This window comes from Sander vitreus, chromosome 23, assembly GCF_031162955.1.
Source record: "Sander vitreus isolate 19-12246 chromosome 23, sanVit1, whole genome shotgun sequence".
NCBI lineage: Eukaryota > Metazoa > Chordata > Actinopteri > Perciformes > Percidae > Sander > Sander vitreus.
This window is the reverse complement of record NC_135877.1, coordinates 20,636,087-20,655,899: the sequence shown is the minus strand read 5'-3', so window position 1 is coordinate 20,655,899 and position 19,813 is coordinate 20,636,087. Positions and strand designations below refer to the sequence as shown.

Genomic DNA, 19,813 nt, shown 5'->3' with positions numbered 1-19,813 from the left:
TTGGTGTCCCTTACACCAGTAATGTAAGTGAAATGGTAATTTTGTCTCAAATTATCGAGTCTTTTAAATGTACTAATTGTATTTTGTATTTGCCTCTTGCTGTAGAGGGATGCAGACCAACCACCTCCATCTCTTCATACCAGCCTTCATGGGTTTCATAGCAGCCACAACATCAGTGGTTTACTACCACAACATAGAGACATCCAACTTCCCCAAACTGCTGCTTGGTAAGACTCAACACTGGGGGGGAAAGGGGGGGACTGGGCTGGTTAATCCTCATCTTTCTTTTTTGCATACACTTTTATCCATCCTGTACAAATCAGTTCATAATTCCCAGCTTTTGACTCCAATGATTTAGCATTGCGGCCCCAGACTATTGTTGGACTCACGATGGAGAGTTAAAAAAAAAAAAAAGGATCAAAATCAAACCAGCGATATCATCTTTTTCATATCACCCAATTTTCTTCCCTGTCAAAACCTGGCAAACACATTACCCACAATGCAACTTGGCAGCCGTCAGTTGGAATGCAGAGATGAGCAGATGGTTTGTTCACTGGAAGGGCACCCTAGAGTAACATCAATTAAACAGGTTTCATGCTTCTTGTGGTCAGCGGGGGCTGGGCTAGAAGGCAGTGGTGTAGATTAATGTATTGTAGTGGGTATACTGTACTGTGTATATGTGTGTATGTATGTGTGTGTGTGTATGTGTATATATATATATATATATATATATATATATATATATATATATATATATATATAGGCCAGAATCTGCCTTTGGGGGATGGGCGGCCATATTATAGTGGGGGGTCTGGGTGTCCTCCCCAAAGGAAGTTTGAGCATCAACGACTTTATTTCCTGTATTCGGATACACTTTTTTTACGGTGGAAATACCTTTATTTAGCCTATGTGAAGAAGAAAATAACTATTATAACTAATATGATCTCAGCTGATTTCTATGCTGTATTCCGATAAAATGTCTGCCAGGCCGCGCGTCATATCGCCGTCCACACTGCACCAACCACGCTGACGGCAAGATGCATGAAACACATTTTAAGTACATTGAGCAGACTTTGCACAGCTTCCTCTGGAGACTCTAAAGGCTTTATACTACCTTTTATGACATACAAACCTGAAAATTCACTTTGATGTGTTAAATTAGTGGAGTTCCCCTTTTATTCATAGTTTACATTAATGCTGGAACTAAAAGTGGCTACAGTAGAGGCACACCAGAGAGGATACCAAGGGGAATGTTTACAAAGGATTTGCAGCCCTTGCATGGGCTCATGAAATATGTATTTTAACAATATACATTCAATCGACATCAATCAACATGAAACAGCAGCAATCTAACAGTCCATTTTTATTCCACTACTTCATTTCTACTTCCACACAGTCCTGTTCATCTACTGGGTGTTGGCCTTCATTACAAAGTCCATTAAGCTGTGGAAGTTTGCAGAGTACTCTGTTGGCCCACAACACCTGAGGTTCTGCATCACTGCCCTGCTAGTCCTCCTGTACGGACTGCTGATGGCCGTGGAGATCAATGTCATAAGAGTCAGAGTGAGTAATCATGTTTCATCCAACATCAGTTAAGTAATGTGTTTAATCCAGAAAGAAAGGTGGAACACAAAAACCGCATATATTCTTTTCTAATAACTTTATTAGAAATGTACTTTTTTCCAAAAATGATAAAGGGTGACTTTTTTTTCTTAGTTTTTTAGTCATCTTTTGTCTGTTTATTTGTTTAATGTGTGTGTGGCATCAATATTGTTTAGATTTTTTCAATATATTTTATACTAACATGTCTTTTTTGTTTGTTTTTTCACATATTTCTCCCTGTAGAAGTACGTGTTTTTTGCCAACCCTCAAAAGGTGAAACCACCGGAGGATTTACAGGATTTGGGGGTTCGCTTTCTGCAGCCGTTTGTCAACCTGCTGTCCAAGGTAGATATATACCGTGTATATATATATATATATATATATATATATATATATATATATATATATATATATATATATATATATATATATATATATTCTGTTTTGTTTATTAATTTCTGTGGGTCATCATGATTAGGTACCAGGAAGTACATCAAAAACAACAAACGACAACAATGGAAAAAAAACTATTTCAGAAATTCATCAAAATCAGAGTTTCAACAGAATTTCATCTCTACTTTTACATACTATGCTTCCCTCAATACTTATGAATGATTATACCAACCCCACACTACCAACTCCCCTCCCTTCCCCCAACCCGTCCGACCATCCGCCCACCTCTCCCACCCCCGCCCCCATTTTCCTGCCCACCCCGCACATTGCTGGTCCTCATTCACGACAGGTCCCACATACACATACACACACACACGAAAAAAAAAAAAATAATAATAATAATAAGGTAGATATCATTTTCTTTTTCTACTTTTCAAAACAATTATTGAGACCATCCGGGTAGTCTGAAATACAAGTAAAAATGTACCCACATATGTTTCTAAATATGTGTTCACATATTTAGGTCACCAAAAAGCTCAATGTTTAGGTCTCATAATCAATATCTAATGTTACTGGAGCACAAAGTGGCAGTAGTAAATGGTACACATTCTTGGCACATTTTTAGGCAACATACTGGTGGATGAATCCTCTCATCATTGGAGCCCATAAGAGGCCCATAGAGCTGAAGAAGATCGGCAAGCTGCCCATCGCCATGAGAGCCCTCACCAACTACCTTCGGCTCAAAGACGCCTATGAGGATCAAAGGGTGAGCAGATGGACGTCCTAATCTGATTTCACGCAGATGCGATGCGGTTTTCCGACTGTTCAAATGTAAAATGCGTCTATCTTCCCTCCCTAAACTCTCACTCCACACAGACAGCGGAGGATCCGAACCGCGCCCCGTCAATCTGGCGCTCCATGTATCGAGCGTTTGGTCGTCCCATCCTGCTCAGCAGCACCTTGCGCTACCTGGCTGACCTGCTGAGCTTCGCCGGGCCGCTCTGCATCTCTGGAATCGTGAAGTACCTGAACAAGACTGGCAGTGCCACACCGCTAAACAAGATCAAGGGTGTATGTATGAGCCTCTGCAAAGATTCTCTATTACTTATCTACTGGTCGTATTACACTCTGCGCCAATGGTGTGAAATGGTACACGCTTCCTTCCTCCTAAATGGGTGTGGCCTCGAAAGTGTGGATGGATGAAAACTCATATTTGTATAATTTATAAATATGTTCTTATGCTGACATTACCTGAAAAAAGCTGAAAGAAATATTTAGCATTACAGGAATTAGTTTTGTTAGGGCGTTTGCGCACGTTAGTTGACGTTCGCTTATCTGTGTTGCCAGATCTCGCAAGAGTTTGGTCCTTAGACAGAAACAAACAAAATTTTCTCCTGATTTGTCGGTCTGAAAAATGCCATTGTAGTGTCTTGTGTGTGTGTGTGTGTGTGTGTGTGTGTTTTAGACCTTGACACAGAAAGTGGGGACATTTTGAAAGGCGAGGAAATTCTTAGCGCGCGTAATACCTTTTCAGGACTTGCACATCATGACGTTACAATCATATCATCACGTCAGACACAGCGTTGTTCACACACTTAGACATGCAGTCACACACGTACTGGTGGTGACACGATGACTGCGACCCACGCCTCGCTGAGGTCACACTGGAGAGTGAGTCATTTATTGGTTGGCTGGACCACCCAGCACCAGTGACACTGTGTGTGTGTGTGTGTGTGTGTGTGTGTGTGTGTGTGTGTGTGTGTGTGTGTGGATGACCCACAATGATGCACTAATATGCACTCAACATTTAATTAAGTGATCTTATGTAAACACTTAGACCAGAAATTGGTCCCGTTGACGGCTTTAGTAACATCAGCCCAAACATGGGTTTCAATTTCCAAAGTGATTTCTCTGAAGGGAAATGAGTGACGCTTAACTTTTCACATTGTCATCTCACTCACAGTCTGTGTTAATCACAGGATGTTCACTTGTGACTCTCCTATGGCGCCGGGTCCATTCATTTCTGAACCCGTGTTGGAGTCAAAGCAGTGATTTTAGATGTCAGCTGTCAGGGTCAAACCTCTGGGGGGGAAATGCTGTATTTATACAAAATTCTTCTTTCAGCTTTACTATTGTTTGTTTGAGAGGACGACCTTTAATTTGAGTGTTTATAGCTCATACTTTACATCGGTTTACCCCCACTAAAGCTGCAGTGGGTACAAAGCAATAAAAACACCCGAGTTCAAAGTAGAGTGAGACCTCATCCTGCAGCTCTCTGTCGCAGGGCAATGCATGCACAGCACAGCCAATAGGAACGCTCTTTCTTCTGAAACAACCTGTGATTGGCCAGAGTCACGGCTAGATCACCTAAAGCCTAAATACAAAGCCAAGGGGATGTGCACAAGTCTAGTTTAGTCTCAGATTACTTAAATGCTGCAAGATTATTAAGGAATTTTTGCCCAATGTTGCAAAAAATACTTGCCTATTTAAGATTATAATAGTGTTTTGTAGGCTATCTTTCAGGAAGCAGTAGGAATCAAGTAGTTAGTTTTGAGGTCAAATGACCCATAGATATTTAATTATTGACCAGGAGAAAAGCAGCAAATCCCAGAAAAGCAGTTGTCACTTTTGCTTATCAGATAATTTCAATGAACGATCGTAATTGTTGTTGATTCTTTTTTGTTGTTGATGGACAAGTCAGTGAATCAACCAATTGTCCCAGCACTTCGTTGAATATATGCACAAGATATTGACTTCATTCCACATATATCAGGATCTGCACCAGTGTTATAAATCAATATCAGCTGGACCAAACCTGTAACTATTCCACTACAATAACACAAAACAATAGTGTCTTCCCATGACAGCACAATGTAGAGGGTGCAGCAGACGGAGAGAACGCAGACACTTTTACAGACGGCCCGTCTGGCGAAGAAAGAGACGCTGGCAGAGCTGATCACAGACATCGACTCCTCTTAAGTCCATCTCAGCCTCTTCCAAAAGGTCATCATACAGAATTGGCCGGAGAGGCAGAGCAGATGCTGATGAAAGTATATTTTCATTCAGTCCATTTGGCTGGCTGCTGTTAGAGTTGATGTTGAAGGTGAGATGTTGTCGGGTCTGTGCCTGCCTGCCTATTAAAGTGGGCATAATGGACCGCTGCGATAAAGAGCAGAGCAGAGCTGGGCTGCATTTCTGAGTGACATGGAAAGTTCCCCACTCACCTCACACTTTAATACAGAGGAGAGGTCTGCTGAGCATCAGACTGAGCTTTTTGCTACGTGTGTGTGTGTGTGTGTGTGTGTGTGTGTGTGTGTGTGTGTGTGTGTGTGTGTGTTTCCATCTTGTTTTATTCATACACTGGTATATACTGTATGTGTATGAAAAATCATACATATTCATTCACAGTGCTAGGAGTGGGCTATACAGTCTGGATAAAATCCTCCCATCACAGTATGTATGTATGTGTACGTTGCAATATTGATGTATCATTTTCTGAAAATTATCAATACAGAAACTATTAAATAACACATGAATGTCTTTTTTGGATAATCCAGCAAATTAAACATCTCACAACCCAACGTTCGTCATCACGTTGATGCAAAAAAGCATAGAAAATTCAATGGCTGTTTTTATTTATTTTTTACATTCAAAGCTTCTATGGAGATTTTCGAATGACGCTTCAAATGTCTGTGGTCAAAGTTTCCCCGTAGTTTCAGCCGGGAGATGTGTTTGAGCGGCAAGTTCGCTACGTTCCACCTGCTCTCTTAGCTTTTTTTAGTCTAACAAATAACCAAACTAAACTCACAAAATGGCAAGAAAGTAAATATTCTTACATCTATTTTTCTTCTTGTCTCTTTCTGCCATTGCTGGCGTCCTTTGTGAGACTCGAACGAGAGCCATTAAATTAGACCATTAAATTGGCAAAATAAAATGACAAAAACCGCCGTCAAAAAACAACCGCTGATACTGAATAGCGTCAGCACCAGTCTTATTCTCTCAACTCTTATTGTGGCGTTGCTGTCCAAAGTTTAAATCGAGTTGAGACCTTAAAATTGAAAGTCAAATGGATTTGGGGATTTGAAGAATGGTGACACCCCTAATATTCATACAGGTGGTTCTCTTCAGTGTGTACACGGAGGAGACTAGAGATGTGACGCCTGATACAAGTTCAGCTTGCGTGCAACCTTTAAGAAGAACTAGCTGTTAATGTATCTCGTGTGTGTCTGTGTGTGTGTGTGTGTGTGTGTGTGTGTGTGTGTGCGCGCTCTGTTGTAGGATACATATTTAGGTGTGTACTTCATGTCTACCACTGAGCTGCTCCAGAACACCTCAGTCCTGGCTGTGCTTCTCTTCCTGGCTTTAGTCCTCCAGAGGACCTTCCTGCAGGCCTCGTACTACGTCACCATAGAAACGGGCATCAACCTGCGCGGAGCCCTGCTGGTGAGTGAAACATCATGGAGATGTAACTTTTGTTTCCATACTCGGTAGGGGTGTGAATCGTCACTGGTCTCACGTTTCGGTTACGATCATCCTGTCAACGATTCAAATCGATTCGGTATCACGATGCTTCACCTCCTCAATGTTATTATACATCGCTACACATGGTTTTCATCACCAAATTCAAGCAGTCGGATATATATGAACTCTCCTTTTTTATTAGCCTGACGTCGTCATACTCAGATTCTAGTCAGAATATGAGTCTGATTCTGCTCCATTGGGTTGTGATTATGGGGCATGTTTCAACCCAACCAGGAAAGACAATGCCTCTGCACTCAATTGGATAGACCTACAACCAATCAGAGCAACAGATAGACCTACAACCAATCAGAGCAACAGATAGACCTACAACCAATCAGAGCAACAGATAGACCTACAACCAATCAGAGCAACAGATAGACCTACAACCAATCAGAGCAACAGATAGACCTACAACCAATCAGAGCAACGGAGAGACCTACAACCAATCAGAGCAACAGATAGACCTACAACTAATCAGAGCAACAGATAGACCTACAACCAATCAGAGCAACAGATAGACCTACAACCAATCAGAGCAACGGATAGACCTACAACCAATCAGAGCAACAGATAGACCTACAACCAATCAGAGCAACGGAGAGACCTACAACCAATCAGAGCAACGGAGGGGTTGGGCAACAGGGTTTTCATTGCCCCCCTATCTTCTTAGCGACCTTCGGGGCCAGCTGATAAATTAAACTTATGCCGAATCCCGTAGGAAGGACGGCAAAACCATATTTCCGATCGACGAATGCCTTGATCGCGGTTCTCTGTTCCTCTTTTTAAATCAATGCGCTGTCGCGATGGCTGAATCTACACATCTCAATTCTCCAGCGGCGGCCATCTTTGTTGTAAACAAATTCAACCCAAGCGCTCTTTGGTGACGTGGTTGATTACGTTACTGTTGATCATCTGTCCATCATCGTATAAAGCCCGCCCTGACGATTTGATTGGTCCAAACAGCTCTGGTTCGAGCATAGTTGCTCCACAACGGGGCTAAGTTGGGCTGGCACCCAGGCTACTTTTTTATTTTTATTTTATTGTATCGTCTCTTAAAAAAGACAATTCCTGAATGTAGCGGAGTCTGAACATGACGGACAGCATCCGAAAAAAAAAAAGCAGCAACCGGAAAATCAACAAGTGACATCAGTAGGCAATTATCGATTATGGTCTGTCACTGCATCGATGCAGAATCGTCCAGGTCTGCATCACGATGCATCAATGCAAAGATTAATTTCAACACCCCTATACTCAGGTGTTACTTCGAAAAGGTCTAAAAATGTCATTTCAGAGTCCAAGACACGTTTAATTAAAATGTTTTTATTATATCCAGAGGACAGACTTTGTTTATTGTGTGAGCTAGCTGACATTTGTTTATTTTATTGTTTTATGAGGACATAAGGGATTTACTTCTTTGCTAAAATTACCTCTACTTATGATGATTTCTTTTGGCTTCATGATTATGGAAAATGGAGTTGTGCTTCAAGGAAGGACCTTTTCTGTAGCAGATTTTCATAATCTGCTGCCAATGAAATACAAGCTCACATTTCTGGTACATTACTTTGCAACGTGAATGCGGTGTCCTATCCATCATGAGATATATATATAGTATATGTGTATATATATATATATGTATATATATATATATATATATATATATATATATATGTATGTGTGTGTGTATATATGTAGTATGTATATATATATATATATATATGAGACACATATACACACATTATATATATATATATATATATATATATGTATGTATATGTATATATGTATGTGTATGTAGCCTTTTCATTAAGTGTAATTGTTTACATGTCTGTTTCATTAACTAGGCAATGATTTACAACAAAATCCTGCGTCTGTCCACCTCCAACATGTCCATGGGGGAGATGACGCTGGGGCAGATCAACAACCTGGTCGCTATAGAGACCAACCAGCTGATGTGGTTCCTCTTCCTCTGCCCAAACCTGTGGTCCATGCCTGTACAGGTAGGTTGAACTGGATCTCCATTACCTTTCCCGGCCATATTTAATCTTCTATAGTGATGTTTCAGCGAAGACTTGTCCCGTCTCTTTTTGTGTTTTGATTTGCAGATCGTGATGGGAGTGATCATGCTCTACTATTTTATGGGCTGCAGTGCCTTGGTTGGAGCATCTGTCATAGTTCTGCTGGCTCCAGTCCAGTACCGAATAGCTACAAAGCTGGCAGACACACAGAAAAGCACACTAGTAAGCAGTATACTTTTATCATTTGTTTCCTCCAGATTTCTTCGCAGGTGGGGGGGGGAATCACATAACTTCATGATGTAAATCTATTACAGCAGTTGGTAACTATTATGTCTTATTCTTATTCTTTATTTTATAAACGACAACAGACATTAATCATCATTTCTGTAAATGTGCCGGTGTTAGCCAGCCGGCTATTTTTCAACTGTAGTCCTTTGGCCAGATTATTTTAAACCAGAGCAACAGGAAACAGCGAGACATTAGTACAGGTTAAACTATACAGACAGAAGTCAACAAGACGCTATACAGACAGCTAGAGTAACAAATAAGCTTTCTCATTAAGCCACGCAGAGCTACAGGAAGCAGCAAGACATTAGCACAGTTACACATCAACCGTATCCCCATTCAGTATAAGATGCCATGCAAGCATCGAAACACAGCCAAGCAACACAGACCCGAGCCATCTTCTTGCACCGTTCAACCATGCAAAGCAGTAACAAGCAGTAATACAGTAAATGAAATAAACTACATCACTCATGAGGGAGGCGTTAATACAGCACAAGTTAATAAGATGGTAAAATAGTTCAAATACAATGTCTAGTAATGTGAGTTGATTATGGGACAGGTTAACGCAGGTTTTTGTCCCCTGTCTCTCATTCAGGAACACTCTACAGATCGTCTGAAAAAGACCACAGAGATCCTAAAGGGGATCAAGTTGCTGAAGCTGTATGCCTGGGAGAATATCTTCTGTGACAGCGTGGAGGACACCCGAGGCAAAGAGCTCACCAGCCTCAAGACCTTCGCCTTCTACACATCAATGTCTAGTAGGATAGAAACTAAATCTCTGACCTGAGTTTGAATGATGTCATTTGCATTTGTGTGTGATTGCAAGTATATTCAAGTAGATTCCTTTTTTCTTTATCGGGATTGCTCAAAAAAAACCACTAAAAGACTTGTCTTAGCAAACGATTACCAAGTGTTTTCTTTCATGTATCTTGTCCCCATTTTTATTATTATATGACTGGTTTCTGCTTTCATTAGCACAGTAAAATGAAAGCTGCTTTCTCTCTCTGTGCAGTCTTCATGAATGCTGCTATTCCCATTGCTGCCGTTCTTGCGGTAAGACACTTTTACCACAATTTTACCAAGACAATAATTTACGAATTTAAGTCCTTTAAATTCTTCTACTTGCTTTTTTTTTGTTGCTTTCTTTAACTACAATATGTTTGGTCAGTTCAAAAATCAGTTAGGGTTACTGAACTCAAAATGTTGTCTCGTAGACGTTTGTGGTGTATCACTTTATAAATGAAACCGGTCCCACTCCTTCGGAGGCCTTCGCAGCTCTGGCGTTGTTCCACATCCTGGTCACCCCTCTCTTCCTGCTCTCCACTGTGGTCAGATTTGCTGTCAAGGCGATGGTCAGGTGAGTGTCTGTGAAAAGTGGTTCTTCTACTGTGCTTTATGTCGTATTCTTTCTCAATAAGGGCAGGGAAAAATCTCATCAGTAAATCTCATCAGTAAATCTCATCAGTAAATCTCATCAGTGTCGGTGAGCCAATAAGCACGCAGCATGTTTCTAACAAACAAGGAAGACATCCTGGAGGTGCGGTGCCACAAACTAGATATATATAGATATGGTTCCTGTGGTAAATCTAATTAATGGAACATGGAGGAAATCTGACAGCAGTGAAGAGAAACTCTAAACTCCTGAGAGATTACTGCTATTGGTACCGTCACAATCACACTTACGTGTGTGTGTGTGTGTGTGTGTGTGTTTTCACAGTGTCCAGAAGCTCAGTGAGTTTCTTCAGAGTGACGAAATTGGAGACGACAGCTGGAGAAATGGAGACACGTCTGTTTCCATGGAAGCAGGAAAGAAACACCTGGGGGTGGTAAGTGTTAATGAAACCATATTTTTCAACTAAATGTACCATTAGTTTCATTTCATAGCTGGGCAGGATTTTACAAGAAAACTGGGGCTACTGTGGTGACTCAAATGGAACCATAAACCATGAAAATGAGACCCAGGAAGTCGGAAAAAGGCCAGTTTTCTTGAAATGTATAATACAACTCCAGTGCCCTAGGGGCTACAGAAGGGACAAGGAATGGGACCATTTGTTAAAAATCGGCATCTGTTCGTCCGCAGACGGGACGTCAGCCTTTGTTTCAAAAAGCAGAACACATACATGTATTATAATCTGTGACCTGACGTCAGTTGTTGAACCTGCTGCAAAGACTGTCTTCAATTTAGGTCTGAGGCACATGAAATTTACAGATGTCACATTAAAGGACTTGTAAGCAATGAAGAGCTTCAAACTGCAAACAAAATCCAAACATTTATCTTGTATTAAAAACAGATGGTGTTTACTAAAGCACACTGAGGGTGCCAAGAAAGCGCTTTAATGTACTGAATTTAAGAGCCAGAGTTTCCTCGTGGACAGGGGGTTTGGATCAATGAGGTGTGCCAGACGACACGGCACACATTCCTTCCATGTTACTCCAGGTAACTTGTGTCCTTTCCGCTTTGGAGGACCTGTTGCTTTAACAGGGTGTTAAGGGACGTTGTATGTACAACATCAGCCCTGCCGCCGACTCCTGCTGGAGCGAGAGCCTAATGAGCAATGAGCAGATCCTCCAAGGGATCTTCACATATTTAGACAGCGATGTGCAATGACGCACGATTCCTGTGACTGGCAGCACGGCATCGAGTTCATTCGCATAAGTGAATTTTGAGAAATGAGACAAAAATTAAACCCAATCGGCGTTTAAAAAAATAAATAAAAAATCTTGACAGTGGCTTATTTATACTTAGGTAATAAAAAGCTTTTAATAGAAAAATGATGTTTCTGATGGCGCAGTCGAGTCAGTCAAGACAAGGAGGAGATTCCATAAGGCAAGGCAAGGCAGCTTTATTTGTATAGCACATTTCAGCAACAGGGCAATTATGTGTATAACACATACATATGTATAACACATACATAAGTCACTGGTACTTACCTACCGTGCTGCCAATGGCTCAGGTCCCTCCTACATCCAGGACATGGTCAAACCTAAAGGCCAATTTATGCTTCTGCGTTAAATCGACGCACACGGGTACATGGAGATACCGACCCTACGCCGTAAGCGTGGTTCATGGTTCTGCGGAGGCTCCACGCATAGTTTTGGCCGTGGCCTACGTGGGTGGCCTGAAGTTTATACTTGTGCGTTGGCGTGTACGTCGATCTCTTTAAGAGAATAGCAGGGCCGGTGTGTGTGTGTGTGGGGAGTGTGTGGTAGAGTGAGTGAGAGAGTGACGTTATTAGCTTTGAGCGAATAGTGACTCTAGAGTCATAGTGAGAGAAACAAAGTGTCTCCCCTGTGCTTTCTGACCACGGTCGCAAATCTGTATCAGGAAAAGTTAACCCTCTCCTTGATTTAATGTTGTTTGAGAAGGAGAACCAGGAAATGAGTCGGGGGGGTGGAGGGGAATGCAACGCTACCAAGCCACGGCTGAACGACATGCAGGTACATTTTTGAGAGGTGCACGTCAGGCTATGGCGTAGGGTCCGGCGTATGGTTCGTGTCTCCACGTACCGACGTACGGAGCCACAGCGTTGATTTAACGCAGAAGCATAAATCTCGCTGTAGCCTGACATGCACCTCTCAAAATATGGAACTACCGCCGCAACGCACGTACTTGGTATTGAGAAACACCCTATGTTTTAGCGTTAGCCAGGCGCCATCTTAGTGACGCCTTTACTGACTCACATGAAGTCAGCATTACTACACAAGAAGACCAGGGGCACGTTCAATCTCAAAAACTCTGTGCACCGTGTTGCTACGGTTTCCTGGTTAAATGATGTGTTTCCTCGGAACAGTGTGGAACGGCTTTGAGATATGTTTTCTCTCGTTTATTGCCTGTGTTACAGCTGATACCCAATCAGCAGAGTCTGTAAACCTGTGGTGATAAAAAAGTGTTCAACGCACCCGCGTTTCAGTTTAAAAACATGTTCCTACGTTTTGTCAGGACTGAACGTGGCCCGGGCGAACCAAATATTGGAAAAAATTGCTTAGACCTAAGAGGGTTCAAAACAGAAAACAACATTTTTTGAATGAAAACAAAAAAAAAGAAAACAACAGCCGTTTTGGTTCAGGGTGGACTGTGATTGGCTACTCGCGTTGCTACAGCATAACACAGAACGCAAAAAAACAAAAAAACACAACGCAACACAAGCGTGGCTGAGCAAAGTGGCTTGGCAAGGACAGTTGGCAGATTTGATATAGTGTGATATAGAGTGATTTTGACATTAAGTGTTACTTTACTCATAGTAGATGTCATGTTATTTTCTCAGGACTAATTGTTCTGTTTCTGAGGCAGCGGGGGGGTCTTACAGAACATCACCACCCAGTGAACTGCAGCTCTGACTTTGTTAATCTTGTGGCTGTCTGAGGTTTCAGCCAACTGAGTCACATGGTGGCTATTATGTTGCAGAGGAATTGACACTGTGTCTGAAGTGGACAGTCAGACCACAGAGCCGAGTGACTCACAGAACTCTGTAGAGGTTTATTGGTTTTCAAATTAAAGGCATCATGACAAAACACAACATATTCATAATGGATTATTTCTCTACATTAAATTGTATTCATAGTGTCAAATCATAACGGAAGTTATCTTGGGAAACGTTACCGATAGAGTAGGGCTAGACCACACTCAACCATTTCCACAAGAGCATGTGTTTGGTGTGACAGCGGCGAGGGAAAACTTCCTTTTCACAGGCAGAAACCTCGGACAGACCCTGGCTCTTTGTGGGTGTGACCGGTTGGGAGAGAGAGAGAGAGAGATACAGAAATGTATTCATTATTTAGTATGCTTAAATGCAAACAGTAATATTGGCCTTGGTCTTTCTGGTTGTCATTTCCATAATTTTTTTACTTCTACTCAACGTGAAAGCTCCATTTGTAGCTGCTTTATGTTTCCTTCATAAAGCCATTACAAACTCAAAGTGGTAATTTAAAGACTCTTAATTTTTAAAGATTTAACCAGGATATCTGGGAGCTACAGTAAGTGGCCACTGCTGTGTTGTTATTGGACTGTGCTCTCCATAATATTACAAAATCAATCAATCAAACAGTGCAGCAAGTAATGAGACTTTTTGTAACCTAATGTTTTCATAGGCACAGCTATCAGTACCCATTTATATCAAGTGGAAATGTAAAAGCTCCACTTCCTGTATTCTAGAAGGCATTTCCATGGAAGAGCAAGGAGAGACGAGGTGTTACGAACTGCAAATGTAGAATATTTGTGGTACTTCATACTGCAGGTTGAACCCCTGTTGTGTTTAATAAATCACGTTTGCCTCTCTTGTACTGAGGCTTCGTGATTAAAATGTATGATTCATTGTCTCCAGAGGATGATTACTAGGATTGGGCATTGAGAACCGATTCCTACTTGGAATCGTTTCAAAAATTCAGATTCCAGTAGGATCGTTTCTTTATTGGAATCGTTTGGAGGATTTGGTTTCGAATCTGATCATGGGTTCCAAATTTAACATGTGCAAGTTTTAGTTTCCGTAGCGGCCAGGCGCTTGTTGTGTTGCAGCCGTGGAGCACATTAAGCGGCGCTCTAGTGTGGCTCTATTTTACGTTGAAAAAGCCCGGTAAAACTGCAACCCGCCATTGAATCAAAATTAAACTTTCCTCTTATTTGTGAAATAAGCATGTGACCCGGGTCAACTCCACCTCTCAAAGAACCGGAATCGAGAATCGATAAGAACCGGAATCGAAAGGAAGAATCTCAATTGGAATCGGAATTGTTAAAATCCAAATGCCCAAACCTAATGATTACTGTTGATTTTGTTACCTCACTGATCTTTTATCTAGCTCCCCTTTCAGATGAAATTGTCCCCATGATCAGCATTTAGATGTCATTGACAAGGTAGTCTATATCTACGACATTTCACTTCCGGGATTGCTCCGGTGCCGTCGGGAATTCCGCCGGATGTCGCTCGTTTTGGCCGGATGTCCGTCACCTTCCACTTTCTTTGTGTTGTAATTTTAAAGTCCAGTGGATTTGTGAGGACTATGGTTAACTGCTCCTCAGATCTCTGCAGGGTAAATCCAGACAGCTAGCTAGACTATCTGTCCAATCTGAGTTTTCTGTTGCACGACTAAAACTACTTTTGAACGTACACGTTCCACCAAAACAAGTTCTTTCCCGAGACTATTTTGCAAAGGCACCGGGGCACCGTCCAAGACGATTGTGATTGGTTTAAAGAAATGCCAATAAACCAGCGCATGTTTTTCTCCGCTACGCTACGCTGTGTGGACTAGCCTGACCCTCCTCCGCAGCGCTGTGGAGGAAGGGTCTGACAATGCAAGACTATTGACAAGGTAACTTTCAAGGTAACCATTTGTGGTCCTTAAAGTTACAATCATCGGACATCTGGATGTTATCAGAAAAAATACAAGCTGAACAAACATTAACCGCGGATCGGCTCGACGAGCCAAACATCGTCGGAGAAACAGATTTTTAACGTGAAACCGCGTCATTCAGTGTTTTTACCGGTTTTGTTTGTTTGTTTTGGAGAGGAGGAGACCTCTACGGATAAAAACCGGAGAACAACTCCCATCATCTCACCCTACATGTCATTTAGCTGACGCTTTTATCCAAAACGACTTACAATTGCTGTACATGTCTGAGGCCGCACGCCTCTGGAGCAACTAGGGGTTAAGTGTCTCGCTCAGGGACACATTGATTGATGCATCACAGTGGGAATTGAACCCAGATCTCCCACGCTGAAGGAACGCGTCATATCCACTGCGCCATCACCACCCACCCATCACCAAACTCCTTTTGTTATTGCTTTGATTGAGAGACCCTTAGTGGCGGAAGATTACATTTTGTACATTTAACATGCGTTAATGCTCCAGAAAAGCAGCAATTTAATTACATCCGGCTGCCGTACCCGGACTTCCTCAGATGTATACTTCATTAGGGCTGCACAATATATCGTTTTTATATCGTCATTGCGATATCAACTGGCGCAATATACACACCGCGAAAGACACTCAGAGATTTTCTTTTGTTAGAACTGCACTTTATAATGTAGTAGTGTTGCCCTTTATTTTCAATTCAATGTTCAATTTGTTCAATAAAAGAATGTATAGGAAATTATTACCTTTCATTCGTTTTAAATTCAACAAGCATTTGTTGTATTTTAGCAGAATACTGAAAGCAACAGAAAGGCAGAACTGAGCACACTTTAAGATCTGTTTATCTATCGCAAGTAATATTCTACAACTTTATTGCATATTTTCCTCATCGTGTAACCCTATGCTTCATGGTTGCGATAATGTGGCAAGTGACATGAATATACACAACGTAGCCTTTAGCCTTGCTACTTATTCAACAAATGTACAGCTGACACACAACGAAGATAACGGGACAGAGAGCCCGATGTACAGTGTGTCTGGATAAGAACAGAATAATGTGCTTCCAGTGGGAATTGAACCCTTTGGGGCAACATCTTCCTCCAGGCTTATAGCCGAGGGAACCCCCGCACTTCTTCTCCCCAAGGAACTGAAGCGGATGCAGGAGAGTCTTAAGTTTGTTTGAATGCTAACTTCAAATCTGTCTCTTTTTCATATCCCCCTCAAGACCAAAGCAATCAACAGGAAGCAGCCAATGCGCTACCAGATGGACAACTATGAGCAGCCGACCCGGCGACAGATGAGACCCACGGAGACGGAGGATGTGGCTGTAAAGGTCAGGGTCAAAGTTCACGTGTTGGGGAAATGGTTGCTCGAGGGTAAGGACAGAAAAAGAGTATGAACTGTCAAAGACCCCAAGAATGTAACTACCAGTGTCCAAGGTTAAAGAAATATAAGGTTTTAAGGGCCATCCACACCAAGAACGATAACTATAACTACAACTACAACGATGTGAGCATCCACACTGCTGAACAATAACGTTCTGCAAAACAGCGACGTCAAGCACGCACTGCACGCGCCAACTGATAATAATTCGTTATACAGCAGACAGTTGCAACGTAAGATTACAGCAATGTCTGTAGTAATATCCTAACTATTCGTGAGTTCGGGTACATTTTTATGAACCAAAGAAAAGTCTGCCCGGCGGCCCCTGGGGCGCCGATACCGTTCACTGATGTCTTCTCCAGGAAACAGCGGCGCTCAGAGCTCCATAGAGCCGGGGATGAGGGGAGGGAGGGCGGGTGTCAGATCTGTACAGAGCACAGGGAGCAAAACCACCGATCGTATGATGATAAAAATACAAAAATACACAGATCTAGGATCGTAGCCCCACCGAGGGGGGAAAAAAATCACGTCACGGTCACACCACCGACCACCACTCTCCGCCGTGCCATGTGCGATAATGTGGCAAGTGACATGGAGATGGATTTCATGTTTCTATTGTTCACCACTGTCCACTCACTCCACCATCCACTTGAGTTAGAACAATTTTTAAAACTATATATTTATAGTTATTGTTATAGTTATTATTCTAGGTGTGGACGGCCCTTTAGACGTCTTTGTTTTAAGTGTTTAGAAAAGAATTTTGGACACGAGAGATCAGAACCAGCTCTATAAAAGAACCGTAGAAAACTTGGTCTTGATGTCAGACTGACTTCACGTCCAAGAGGCTTTTCTATGTCGGACGCTGAGAGGCGGCTAGAAGCAGCACATTCAGAAGCGATGAACTCAGCTTTCCAGACTGCTGCCTGGCACTTCTCGGGCCCCTCTTAGAGATAAACTTCAAGGAGACATCGGGGGATAGACAAGTTTAGTATACAGAGGGATGGGTTTGATAGAAGTGGAGATTGAAGAGAGGGTAATAAATAAAAGGAAAGAAAACATGAGAATGTAAAGGCAAGATGGGGATATGGCTTATCTTTTTCATTTGATTTTTAATCCTGATTTGATCCAGATTTTTTTGTTCCCACGCACTCAAAAGTTATTCAAGAAGACAATGACAGGTACACAATGGTTGCGTTCAATTTGTTTTAGATGCTTTTAAAACATGAACATGATTTGCTGCCATTTTCATTATCTTTTTATCTTTTTTTTGTAATAGTACAAAGCTAAATGAATGAGCCAAGACAGGGTGCCATTGACAACATAATGAAAACACCTTATGATAAAGATCATTACCTTTTGATGCAACGAAATTGGCCTGATTCACAATGTCGACAACATGATTAGTTTACCCGCTTTCAAAGAAGTCCGACAATCACACTCTCAGATGGGTTTTGGACGAGTTAATAAGATATATATATATATATATATAAGCAACGTCTCATTAAACAACATGGATTGGTATTGATCTGACAGTACAGATCATTCATTCTACTGACATATCTGTATGTATTGCATCAAGTGTTTCATTCATATGAGGAGGTCCTTAGCTGCTCCCTAATACCATCATTTATTTAACTCTGTCAACATCTGTTTCACATCTTGGCTGTTCGTACATCCATGGGTCATTGGTGGGTGCGTGGAATCGTGTGTGTGTGTGTGTGTGTGTGTGTGTGTGTGTACTGTCAGTCTTCTCAGGATGTGTAGGATTCACACGAGAATTCGTTGCCCCTTAAAGGGCCTTGTGAATGTGTCCAACATTTTCTCAGCCCCTCTGTGAAGGCTGCCCATCCTGTCTCATCCCTGCGGAGTGACGCTACCGACCGGACGGCGGTCCGCTAATGAGAGAGAGAGAGAGAGAGAGGGGGAGAGAGAGAGAGAGAGGGAGAGAGAGAGAGAGAGAGAGAGAGAGAGAGAGAGAGAGAGAGAGAGAGAGATTCCATGTTTAACAAAGTCTTTGTTGCCAGGGTAGGATTTATCAGCTCGTCAATTTAAGTATTTAATAATAAAAAAAAAAACGTATACACCACATGGGCAAAAGTATGTGGACATGTGGCTTTGTGCAGCCCGATCATCAAGTTCTTCCACTCCAGAAATACTAAACAGTAAAAGGTCAAGTCAGTTTTATTTATAAAGCCCGATATCACATTACGTTGTTAAGGAAACACTCTGGAGCAGCACAACTCATTCACATACGTGAAGAAGGTTCTGGAGACTTAGGACTCACACAGAAGCATTTAATGAACACTCAAATGAGGAGACAATTAAGCAGGCAGTACAGTTTAACCACCATGTGTTATTGTGCAGTGCCGTCCCAACTCTCTGAGGTTCCTGTCTTCCTGAAGGTGTATTTAAACTCATGCTGGAGGTGTTTAGCTGAACCTTAATCAGAGCTATAGCAGGCACCGTTAATAGAGATACTAAATTGTGTGGCTGGCCCACCGACCTCCAAAAGGTGACAGCCCTGAGACAAAACATTCCCTATTCAAGTAGCTGCCTACGTAGATTTCCTGACTCTGTAGATAGACAAACCATTATACATGAAGAGGTTTGGTTGTTAGAGACTGGCCGAATGTTCTCGTCCCCTGACTTGTGACCTATGAATGACCTGATGTTGTCATGTAAGCTTTCCCTTACCGTGCAGATCCACCTGGTCGTGCGGCGCTTCTGTCGCGCCACGCTCCACTTTATTTCTATGGGTGATGTCAAGCAACTTCAACGTGCCTGTAAAGCATCCCGGGAAAAAAGCTGGCCAATTAAGCCGGGTTGCCATAAACGTGTTTTTATTTTTCGGGTAGGATTGGGCTTGATTTTTTTGGGCCCGATCTAAGCTTTACAATACAAAGACGAGTAAAAAAATGTTTCCCGTACGAAATGCATCCAAAACTATTTTACACCACAGGATCAATCTCTACAAAATGACATTCATGAGAAAATGCCACTGTCACATAAGTTCTGACATAGCAAACATTTATCTCACATGACTGATCAGATGTTTCCGCTGTTGGCATCTTCCAGGATATTCCCATAACGCGCAAAAACATGTCTGGTAGTAGCAACAACAGGTACGTGTGGACGGGTAAAGACAGAAGTATTTCTCGCGCCCTACCACCAACAAACATCACATTAAAATTAAACCAAATTCCTAAAGACCTCTCTCCATTTGTTTCTCCGGTGGATGGTTAGATATCCAAGGGGAGTTGTTTTGTTTC

At 42.0% G+C, this 19,813-nt stretch overlaps 1 protein-coding gene across 2 annotated transcripts in view; it reads left to right on the top strand.

The window, feature by feature from the left end:
* abcc9 (ATP-binding cassette, sub-family C (CFTR/MRP), member 9) overlaps positions 1 to 19,813 on the top strand; it is a 93,502-nt gene that overhangs the window by 11,811 nt on the left and 61,878 nt on the right. The window contains exons 4-16 of one of the 2 annotated variants that reach the window (XM_078242836.1): positions 103 to 227; positions 1,397 to 1,563; positions 1,846 to 1,947; positions 2,621 to 2,761; positions 2,872 to 3,066; positions 6,274 to 6,438; positions 8,358 to 8,513; positions 8,619 to 8,753; positions 9,412 to 9,574; positions 9,829 to 9,869; positions 10,031 to 10,173; positions 10,534 to 10,642; positions 16,387 to 16,494. In XM_078242836.1, the coding sequence (XP_078098962.1) occupies positions 103 to 227; positions 1,397 to 1,563; positions 1,846 to 1,947; positions 2,621 to 2,761; positions 2,872 to 3,066; positions 6,274 to 6,438; positions 8,358 to 8,513; positions 8,619 to 8,753; positions 9,412 to 9,574; positions 9,829 to 9,869; positions 10,031 to 10,173; positions 10,534 to 10,642; positions 16,387 to 16,494 (1,750 nt within the window). Of the gene's footprint in view, positions 1 to 102; positions 228 to 1,396; positions 1,564 to 1,845; positions 1,948 to 2,620; positions 2,762 to 2,871; positions 3,067 to 6,273; positions 6,439 to 8,357; positions 8,514 to 8,618; positions 8,754 to 9,411; positions 9,575 to 9,828; positions 9,870 to 10,030; positions 10,174 to 10,533; positions 10,643 to 16,386; positions 16,495 to 19,813 lie in introns of those variants that run through there. The other variant, XM_078242835.1, reaches the window with a different exon arrangement.